The 11656-nt window shown below is 38.7% G+C and overlaps 1 protein-coding gene across 1 annotated transcript; it reads right to left on the bottom strand.

Annotated features, from left to right (window-relative positions):
* Positions 1 to 3578: 3578 nt before the first annotated feature.
* LOC129570486 (protein strawberry notch-like) lies at positions 3579 to 11581 on the bottom strand. The gene is made up of 14 exons (XM_055450117.1): positions 10684 to 11581; positions 9351 to 10237; positions 8981 to 9156; positions 8381 to 8681; positions 7896 to 8001; positions 7641 to 7794; positions 7101 to 7381; positions 6482 to 6927; positions 5765 to 6352; positions 5437 to 5544; positions 5301 to 5339; positions 4804 to 5238; positions 4525 to 4660; positions 3579 to 4451 (listed from the first exon to the last, which is right to left on the bottom strand). The coding sequence occupies exons 2-14, from the start codon at positions 10222 to 10224 to the stop codon at positions 3875 to 3877; spliced, it is 4221 nt and encodes a 1406-aa protein (XP_055306092.1). The 5' UTR covers positions 10225 to 10237; positions 10684 to 11581; the 3' UTR covers positions 3579 to 3874.
* Positions 11582 to 11656: the final 75 nt, after the last annotated feature.

Genomic DNA, 11656 nt, shown 5'->3' with positions numbered 1-11656 from the left:
AGGCATTCCGGTCAAAGAATGCCGAGCTAATAAGAATTCCGTTACCCGATTGCGATAGAAAATTCGAATACGGATCGATTGACTATTGGAAGTGCTACATTCAAGTGATTAGCGGGTCTTCTATGCATCATGTTGGCGGTTGTAAAATGGGACCAACGACTGACACCGATTCTGTGGTCGATCCAGAGTTGCGAGTTCACGGAATCAACGGGTTGAGAGTTATTGACGGCAGTGTGTAAGTATAGAATGGGCTTTATTCAATGGAATAGTCTTGTTCAATAGACAAAGCCTTGTTCAAAAAAAGAACCAACAAAATGAGAAGAAGAATAAACAAAATCATTTCGTTCATTTTAGAATGCCTAACATCATTTCGGGACATCCAGTAGCACCCATCGTGATGATAGCCGAAAAAGGTTCCGATTTAATAAAGAAACAATATTTAACTTTGAACAGTGTTTGAAACAAAATCTTGAAATACCGACAATTTTTTTTGAAAAATAAATATTCATGAGGCTATTTAAAAAGAAATCTCCATGGTCATATTGATACCGTCTTAAAGAATGGTCTCGTTGTTTCATCGAAATGGTTTGATTTTTTCTCTTTTCTTCTATTGAATTCCATTCAAATGTTTACCAGCAAGTGAGGAAATAACCTGTTGTTTTTGTTGTCTCTCCAGCTGTCTTATTCCACTTTGCATGAATGAGCTGATTCAAAAAGTGTTGAAGTAAACAAATTCAATTTTTTCTACTCGTTGGCAAATTTGTGTAATTTGAAGAACACAGCAGTCAGCTTTCATACGTTCGTGTTCTGATGCAACCCTGTTTGCATCCAAATTTATCGTATCAATTCAATTTGTTGTCGAGAGATAGAAAGGGAAAGGGAGAATATGGCTCGCGTTATGAGAGACAGATTGAGAGAGATAAAGAGAGGTAGTCACAGAGACTGAGAAAAGTATCAAGACAAGGACTTTGATGAAATCTCACCAACAGCAACGATTGTACACACTTTCGAGCTCTCGACATGAAGATACTGTCAAACCAACGTCAATCATAAGCAAATTTGAAGCAGTTCAAGCAAAAGGGATTCTGTCAATGAATCCACATCAATCGATGCACACATGAAGCAGTTAAAACGAAATCTTTCTTCTGAAGGGAAAAAGGCGAGATCGAGCAAATGTTGCACTACAAATAAATTATCGGTGTTTGAATCCAATCGATGAACGTAAGACAAAGTTGGATAATTTTCCTTAAAACTCAAATTTCAACAAAAATTTAGACCAATATTTTTGGCCTGATAATCACAATTTGTCATTTTCCGCCTTTATGAATTCAAGTCAAGAAATTTTTCGTAGGATTTTTTCGTTTTTAATCTTCCCTAAAAAAATGTTGAAAGAAATAAAATGAATCTCACTGAATTGCACAAGTAAACAAATTTGCGTTCTTTGCTTTAAAACAGGTGTCAAAAATGGATTTTGTTGAAAGTGCGATCATCACTCAACCAAATTCCCTACCGATTTGCGATTTGAAATTGGACGAAATATTATCGACAATTTTTGGTTACTTGAAGTTAAAAGAATCCACTGGCAAAAACAACGAACTGAACCCATTTACCTGTGCATCATTCCATGCAAAATGCCGAAATGAAACAGTGATGATTGATGATTCCGGTTTCGTACGCTCCAAGTACATCATTTTGGGTGAACAATTGAGCACGGTCAGTGAGATTGAAACCGCAACATTCCTACGTGTGTGTGGTCATTTGGTGTCAAAGCTGCAGATTGATTACTCCAACCGGAGTTTTCTTGACGATACCAGTGACTTTGATGGAATCGAACGTGCAGTGGCCCATTATTGTGCTGACTCGTTGGCTGAAATTGAGTTGCTGAGTTTCGATTCACGCACATTCAATGCAATTGACCAGTCATTTTCAACAGTGACCACAGTTGCTATCACTGACGGCTACTTTGAACAGTGCCTCTCAAAGTTATGCCAGTGGTTTCCGAATGTTGAACACTTACTGCTGGAGAACAACACATTCTCCGATCCAAAACACATCGAAGTGGCGTTTCCCAACTTGAAACAACTAACCTTGAAACACAATCGATTGGATCAATTGGGTCATCTGACGCGAATGAACATTGCCAATTGCTTGCGTGCTAATGTTCAGTTGCAAAGGCTCAGTTTGATGGCATCAAACATTGCTATGGACACACAAATATTGAGCTGCATCAATAATACACTGCCTGGTTTAATGGATCTGACTTTTGAGCTATTCGGCAAAGAGAACTTCATCGAAGGCTGTACAATTGACTTCGAAGCACTCAAAAAGCTAACAGTTCATTTGCCACCGAAACGTCAATGTCAGGCACCGATGTCTGCTGTGGACATTGAAGAGCTCTGGTTGATCGGGTACTCTGCATCGAATGTGCAATGGACACATTTCATCACGAAATGCACAAAATTGGTTAAACTGATGCTGTTGACTGAACCAAAGATCATGACCAAATCGGCTTTGATGGGGAATTTGATGACGAACGAAGAAGTGTTACTGGAAGAAAATTTATTGCCGACGGATATTTTGCTGGCAACGGAAAATTTGGACGAAACGTTGATGCTTTTTGCCAAGAGTTTACCGAATTTGACTGTACTCCATGTGTCCGGCGACTTTATTTCAACACCAAGTCACTTGAACCGATTTGTAGCTGAATGTGAAACACTTCACACTTTGGACCTTGGATTTGAGTACAGCGATCAAATCGTTCGAGAATCATTCGCTACAGTTCTGGGTAACGATTGGGAAGCTGTGATTCATGAACCGCATATTGATTATCATCGAATTACATTGAAATATTGATGAAATTTGGTTTTTTTGTTCCATTCTTTCTACACAACAATTTTTGACTCTTATTTTTGTCTAATCATTTTGTAGTGATTTTTTGTTTGAAATTGGTAACAATTTTCCCCTCACAGTGACTCAGTTTCAATTGCCGAAGAAAAAAATGTGATGGAAATGGAGAAAATTCTGAAAATGACAATTTTGTTTGAAAATACAAACGTTTTATAGACAGACATTTGTTTCAGAGAAAAATGTTAAGTTTTTTTTTAAATATAATTTTGCATTACATGTACATGTCAAGTTAATTCATTAAATAAATTCCATGCGTCTATATTAGAGACTCTGTAATTACAACTTAAACGGTTCAACTTTCAATATCGACGATAACAATGAACAAATCTTTTGCCGAATAAAAATATCAATTGTGACATTATTATTCTGTGCAATGATAAATTCGAAGTAAAAAAAGCAAAGAAATAATTCAAAAATGTCTATTTGTGAGTGTATTCATTCGGAGTGTGTTCCATGTCGCTCTGTTGCCTCGTAGTTGCAGCCACTTCACAGCAAAGCAAAGCAAAGCAAAGCAAAGCAAAGCAATGGATATGTCAAAATGAAAAAAACACCACATGAAATCCAGAACAAAATCAGTCTCGAAAGAAAAAAACAAATCCAACTAAAAAAAATAATTCCAAGTTTCATGTCCAAGTCGAGGTAAAATATTTGAACGGAACAAAATTGACGAATTTCTTTCGAAAAATCTTTTTATTTGTAGAAAATGTTTCATTACATACCTTTGTTTTATTAAATAAATCATTTGGAATGAGTCATTCGGAATGACATCAAGTCAAATTTCTTGCATCGATAACATTTTTTTGATAATGTTTAACGTTGAACAATGGTCAAATGTTTTTTCATTGCGAAACAAAACATAGATACCTTTTGTAGGTATTGTTAAATACTGAAATATGCATATTGATTAAAGTATAAAAAAAGAAAATGAGAAAAAATGGGTCAAATGTCATTTGTCGTAACGGATTCGTTATTCCAAGTAGACGGATTCTTCGAAATTTTCCGAGTTTTCGTGTAGAATTTCAATGATGTCGCTCACGCATTCGTTGGGCAACAAAACACCAACAATTTTGCTGCCATCCGTTGTCTTCAATCGAACGATACGTGGTGATTCCGGGAATTCACGTCTGCGCAATTGATGTTCGATGTGATTCCAGAACGCAAAGATCGAACCGGAAAGAACCGTGTACTTGCGACGACGCATTCCTTCATCGCAATCGAAGCCAGCCTTGCGATTAAAACATCGTCCGGCCCAATATACGTGGCTGCATATGCGAGCTGAGCTTTCGTAATGCCTCTCCCAGTAATCTTTTGCTTTTTCAAGATCACACAACTTGGTACCTCGTTGCATTTCATTGAGTGGCACAGTTCGTGTCTGTGTACCAGTATGCGGACGATATGCATTGAAGAAAATTTCTCTCGGTCTCATGTATGCCAAATCTTCGTTTTTAATTTCACCATCGGTCATAAGGAACAATGAAACCGAACTATTTTTGCGGTAATGGGTGAGGTAAAAACCTTCGAATTCGTTCTTTGCTTTACCAAACCTGAATTGGAATTGAATGAGTTTGGATTAAGTTTTGGTATTCGTTGTTTTTTTCATTGTCTGGGTCAACTTACTTTTCGATAGCCTCTTCCCATGAAATGCCTCGATTGACTGCAACCGTGGTGATTTCGATCGGTGCCGTCCCAGTAGCATGTCGACGAATGAATCGCATTGACCGAATCTTTTCGGCATTGTTTGTGTTGCCCATGTCTAGAAATCGGAAAAGCCATAGCAAAGTTAATCTTTTTTCGATTGAAGCGAAGAAATTGAGGTGAAAAATTGTTCCAAGTTAAGCATTCTCAATGAATTTCAATTTTGAAATCTAACAAGAGTTTAAAATATGAAAACCTTACCCATGATGCCCATATCAAAGCGGCCGGCGTCTTTTTCGCGTTCAATTATATCGTCCAGGGTGTGGGTAAAGTACTCAAACAGTTGATTTTGTAGACGAACTGGCATTCCCAGAATGCGATTCAAGAATCGTGCCATATCAATTTTAGCAATCGGATCTTCGCCAATGCCAACACCATGTAATGCTGCTCGAATTTCCATGAACAGTTCCACTTTCTCCTTGTCCTCCATATGTTTCATTTCGGCGTCAAGGAGAATGCTTTCCATAACGGTTTTGAGTGCCTCGCGACCGTACTTGTTGTCCACATTAAATTGTGACAAATTTCGAGTTTCTGTGGCTCTACGATCGGCATGGGTCAGAGCACCAAGTGATTCAAGACGTTTCGACACCGATGATGCAAAACGGCGCTCACCAGCCAGATTTGAGATCAAAAAGACTATTGATTAAGAAAAGTGTTAGTAAATAAAGAATACACTCAGTTTTTCAAGGCTTTATTACCATATTCCGGTGCGTTTACTTGGTTTGAACGATGGCTACCTGTAGGAGAAAGAAAATCACAAAAGGAAGAAATGAAAATTAATGAGAAATAGTGACAAAGTGATGGAATATCAATGGAAAATGAAACGATGACTACGTCCGAACTGCTGAATGGCTCGATCAGCTGACCATGGCAGCTCCAATGTGATGTGGACACGACGTCGCTGATTCGGAACACGTCGATCGCTTTGAAGTGAAATACCATCTGGAAGAAAGACAATCGACTGATTAGAATGGTGAATTTTGGACATTTTCATTGAATGAAGAAGCGTTGACGATAAATGAGCTTCTTCAAGAAAATGATTGTTTGATCAAGGGGTATTCGCACGAGTCATTTTTTTTCACAAAAAAAATCGTTTCAATTTCGTTGCTTTTTTGGAAAAATCTTCGGTTTTGAAAATTTGTTTCAAAAGAAATAGACTCACTTGATGCGGCTTCGGAGATGATAGCAATCAGCTTGTCGCCATCCATGAATCGTTGTTTTTCAAGCAAGTTGAGTCGCTCCAAAGAGACGCCTTGTTCAGCACGAGTTTCATACTGGATCTCATTATCATCCAACTGAACAACGCGACCTTTGCGACCAGTCATTTCAGCCACTTCATCTGATCCACCCAATTCGTCAATCAATTGATCCAATGTGTTTGGTGGCAATCGCTTTCCAAGACTTTCGATTTGCTCTAGCAAACCGTCTTTCAAATCACAGGCACGTTTGCAGTAGGCTCGCATCCGTTCGGCATGTTTTCCACTCATACCCATCAAAATTCGTTGGATTTTCTCTTGCATAGTTTTTGGCTTGCTCGAAATACCATTTCTACCACGAACCATGCTTTCCATACTTATATCGCTGTCATATTCAGACGATTCGTCGCCCGAATCATCACTGCCAATGGTCGATGCATCGCTCTCTTCTGGCGTTGTGATGTCATCTGAATTGTTTACAGAACCAGATGCATCGCTATCATATTCAGAACTAGAACCGGATTCTGATCCAGATTCATTTGCGCTTTTTTTATCTGAAAAAATGTAGATTTTGAGAAACAAGTCAGTTGAAATTCTGACAACTTTAGTTACCAAAGCAAAATTCAAAGTGAAACAAAGTTTTTCATTGGTTCATCTCTAGGAGGACTAGATTAAAACTGTACCTGAATGATCATCACCACTTGCGCGTGAGTCACTGTCTGATATATCTGATATGTCTGAGTCAGTCGATGGCTTGACGCGTCGTCGCAATTTGCCCGATTTTTCGGCTTTAACCGGCTTCTTCGCTTCTGCCATTTCTACATCTGATTCGGAATCAGAGTAGAGTACGCTTCGATTTTTGCTCACCAATTTGGGTGGCTTGGACGATTTTGCCGACTTTTTCTCATCCACTTCGTTGTTTGAATCATCCGAATAGATGACTTGTAGCTTTTTACGTGGACGAAGCTCAAGTCCGGCCAAGACTCGACGTTTCAGATTTGAACGGCGCTTTTTTTCTGGGCTGGGCGATTTTTGACTCGACTCTTGTTGTTCGGAATTTTGATAATCGTCCAAAAACCCACGCGCTGGTGCCGGAAAATGATTTTCAATCATAATTTCAAACACGCTCCTGAGGTACAAAGAAATTGATTGCAAATTAGAATAAAATCATTCCGAAATACGTCTTTTGATCTTTGATTTGACATCTTCATTTTGAAGAATTTAGATCTATCGATCAAAATACTGATTCATTCTTCATTTTACCAACTTTACTTCAAGAAAGACAAAACAATTTGCACTTACTTTGCAGTCGATACAAATTCGGTCAGTTCACCGTCATCACGTTCGATTGCATCAAGTGTGCGTGCTTCGCCAGTCGATTGAAGCCCAATGACGACGCATTTTCCATCTTCGATCGCTTTTTTCGACAATTCAACGGTATGGCTCACTTTTGCTGCGATGCACAAATACTTGAAAAAGCGCTGATGAGCGCTCCAGAATTGTGCCCACATCATGTGCGCAATTTTTCGATTTTCTTCCAGCAACAATTCGGCTTCTGAGAAGCATTTCTTTGCTTCGACCCACTGTAATTGGAAGATTTGAATCGATTATTCTTGGGAAAATGGGAATTTTTTCAATGAAATGATGAATGACGAAAAGTTCGACACATAGACTTTAGCTTCAAGATTTTAGACTAAATACATGATTCATTAAACAATTCTTCCGAAATTAGGACATACACAGCATAATATGAGGACATGCCTTGGAGTGAAGAAGCTGAGCAAAAATGTTAAAGCTAATTGTCATGACATCAATGAACGAATTTTCAAGAATCCAACTTACAAGCTCAACCGAATCGTTGTATGTTTGCTGAAAATCATCCGAAAATGGAACCTCATCCACAGTAAATGTTACACCTTTGAAGCTCAGCTGACGAGCTATGTACATTCCACGAAGTTTCATATCCATTGCGACGACTTCCATTGAACTTATACCGCTGTGGAAACAAAATGGAATGAGTACGATCAAAAATCGTGTTCATTTCAAATAATGAAAATAGTATTTCAGTTTGAATCATAGTACAAAAGAATATCCTACCGTTTTTCAACAGCCGATAGAAATTCGGAAAAATTTCTAAACGGTGTTCCTTGGCCCCATAAGCCAAGACGAACCATATATGCCATGTTGCGAGGCTCGGATGCACCTATCGAAGGTAAAAGCAAATTTACCGAGGAAGAAAGCAATAAATTCGATAAATTGATTCTTCAAGGGATCTTCAAGTCTCTTGACTTTTCAAAAAAGTGTCTCTTAAGAGAACGAGAATTCAATTAAATTCCCTTGAATCCAATCTTATTCAAAAGAGTGGAGCAAAATGATCGATTCTAAATGTAAAACAAAGCTCTCGTTTCAATGGGAAAAAGTGTGAAACAAGAGTTTTGATGTGGCTTGTGTGTGTGTATGTAAAACAACCGAATAAACAATGCATCCATTTAAAACTGTATATTTTGCAGCAAATCCATCGAAATTATGCATGAATTAAGAAAAATGTAAAAACATCTGACTGTAGTTCAAACCGAAATTACCTGTTGCCGAAGCGTAAACGACGCGTGCTCTTGGTAATGCATTTTGAAGTTCGAGCACGTGCATACCAGTCTTTGTTGGTTTTGCTCCGCCCGATGGAATCAAGTGTTTCGCCTTGTGGCACTCGTCAAAGACAATACAGCCATCAAAGTCAGCTCCGAACCAGTCGACCAGTTGCTTCAATCGCGTGTTGTATTTGGCCTTAGCACTCTTCGTTCCACTGATCAACGATGAATATGTGCTGAATATGACACCTGTGTCCACACCACCATTTGTAGACGAATCGATTTTGGCGTATTTGAACTATTTTCAATTAGATATAGATTAGATATTTTCTTGAGTGAATGATCATTTGTTCCGTGAATGGGGAAACATGATAAATTGGAAGCAGTGACAAATTTATTAAGAGCAATCGATTTGAAATTTATTGAAATCCGTTTTTTTTCTTCTTGGAAACCTAATTCTTTGTAAACTAAAGCTGAGAACCACAATTGGTGGTCTACCAATGCATGAGTTGAAGCTTTTTGTACAAATGTAATTAATTTTCCTTCATTGTCAAGTTTACACTGATCGATGCGTTCATGACTTCTGTTCAATCTTACCTTGTTCAAATGGTACACTTCAATTCCTTTGGCGCCAATATCTTCCAAGTCGCGCTCAGCATCGTACTTGAGATCATTCGACACAGATACCCATATGGCTTTTTCGCGTCCACGCAGAAAATTTTCATAAATAATACCGGCTACTGTTCTGCCTTTACCAACACCAGCTCCGTCACCTGTTTTCAATGAGAAATTAGTGGAATAATATGGAAATTTTAAACGACAAATGTGGAAATATGACATTTGCGCCCTGTTCTGATAAGAAAGTGCTCTTTGAAAAATAAGAAACCGATTGAATGTTGTAAAAAATGGTACAAATTTTGAAAATTCATTTAAAAAAAAATCGGTAAAAACCTCTCAAAATGCATACCAATCAAAAAACCAGCTCGTGTTTCTCCATCCTCCAGAGTGTGTTCATGAGCTTGTGATGCGTAAATAATTGATTCCAATTGAAGTGCGCTCAACGCTCCCTTTTCGATGGTCTTCTTTGGAATCTTCAACTCGTAGTGAATGTCAGTCGGTGTTATCGATGACAATGTGGCCGATTCAACGACTGGATCTGGATGTGGTTTGCCGTAATCCAATTTGGCCGGCTTGTAATCAGCATACGTTTCAACAACGCCCATGTGATCTTCAGCCTTATCGTCAAACACTTTCGGGTTTCGCATCGCATTCTCATCGTCTGATTCTCCATCTTCGCCATCTGCTCCGTTCTTCTTTTTCCCTTTCTGGGTTTTCTTCTTCGGTGCTTGTGCTTTCTTCGCACCTTTTTGAAGCGGTTGGCTTTTCTGTGAGTTTTGGCTTAAGACATCTATGATATTTTGGTTTATTTCAGCTAACGGTGGCTTGATATCGACCAATGGAGGCTTTGTGTCCGAAAGTAGCTGTGTGTCCACCAATGGCTTTACATCGAGCGACGTCTTTTCATCAACCATTGGCTTTACATCGAGTGACGGCTTTGCTTCGAGCAACGGCTTTAGCTCATCCAACGTTGGTTTCACATCGTCCATCCATGCATCCAATGCTGCTGCCGCGTCACCTTCATTCGACCGGTCGTCTGCATCTTCAACATTCAACGTTGGTCTGAACCGAATTAAATGCCTATTCTCATCTCCACCGCCCGAAGTGGACTCAAGAGCCAAACGTGGCATCTTGTTCGGAACTTTTGTATTTGTGATGACCGGTGGCCGTTTGTTTGGTGGTCGACCAGTTGAGGCCTTTTTTATTCCGTCCATCCAAGACATCTTTGACTGTGATCTAGATGTCATGAACGAACAAAAAAATTTCATGTGACAACATGTTTCGTCATACTTTAAGGAACGGGTCGCGGTACGACCGTCAATAGTTTGAGCAATGAGGTTACGTTGCCATGCATCGCATGCTGAATTCGGTAAATTGAACACAAATGACATGAAAAATATCTCAATCACCCACAAAATGAGTTTATTTCAATTTCCGAATGCTGAAGAAAAAAATCCCGTTCAAAATGATCAAATTCATTTTAGAAAAATTCGCAAAAATCAAGAGATGCGCAAAAATAATGAAAAAATCTCAATTTATCAGAAAATCCGAAAAATAACTATGCTTTGAAAAAAGTCATTTGTGTTTTGTTTGCCACTTTTGCATGCGCTATTTTGCTCAGGCACGCTTCATTCTTGTTGTTGTAATCTCAAATTTCACAATGTGTCTCCAACGGTACTTACGTTTTCGTTCCAATTACCAAAAAATCTACAACAAATTTTCCGAAATTTTTACACTTTTCAACGAGAAAATACGATCGACGTAATTTTTACAACAAAATACTGAATTTTCCAAATTTTTTGGAAGAAATACGATGAACTAAACACAAAACATAAACTAAGACGATACTTGATGAGCGCAAGTGATGCTTGTCAATGTAGATGCGCGGTTATTTTGGCCGGTGAACATGTTTCATTTTCGGTTTGCACCAACAGAAGTGAGCCATGCTTTACCAATACAACGACATTTTTGGTGGCGCGTTTTGTTTATTGATGGTGCTGTGTGATTGATTATATGGCCACACGCATAGAACAATAACACGCACCGGCTCTAAACCAACACACCGAAAAGCATATACATTGTCACATTGAGCACGGACGTGCAAGTGAAGCCGAAAATGTCATCCGATCCGCTAGAATTCATCACACGGTTTCTGTGGTGAATTTCACATTCAGTTTGTGACGACGACAAAAAATGAAAATGAATAACGAAAAAAATGATTGACGAAAAATGCAATGACAAAAATTATGTTTGTCGAATAGGAGAATGGGTTGCCATGCAAAAAAAATATTTTCTGCCGAAAATGGCATTTTCGGATAAAAATTCGATGTTAATGGACTTGCTCTCTATCTCCCTCTGTATGTTTTCCTCCTTCTCTCTCATTTTAATTGGCGTTGGTCGATGAATGATGATAGGGTACGTTTCACAAGTGTCACTTTGCGCTCGAATGAACAGTGGAAAGAAGTGGAGATGTAACGAAAAATGAGAGTAGAGAGAAAAGAGGGAAGAGCGAGAGAGCGAGAGAGCGCACAAACAGCGAGCGTGAATTGAACCGATATTTTGCGCGTTCACAACATCACTTCTGTCAAATTTGCATTGAAGCAAATGAAGGGTTATGTTTATTTTTTTTGTGCCGAGAATCTGATTCGGATTTTG

Source organism: Sitodiplosis mosellana, unplaced genomic scaffold, assembly GCF_009176505.1.
Source record: "Sitodiplosis mosellana isolate CC-2019 unplaced genomic scaffold, AAFC_SMos_1.0 Smas_scaffold_60, whole genome shotgun sequence".
Lineage (NCBI taxonomy): Eukaryota > Metazoa > Arthropoda > Insecta > Diptera > Cecidomyiidae > Sitodiplosis > Sitodiplosis mosellana.
This window is presented reverse-complemented; position numbering and strand designations above follow the sequence as displayed.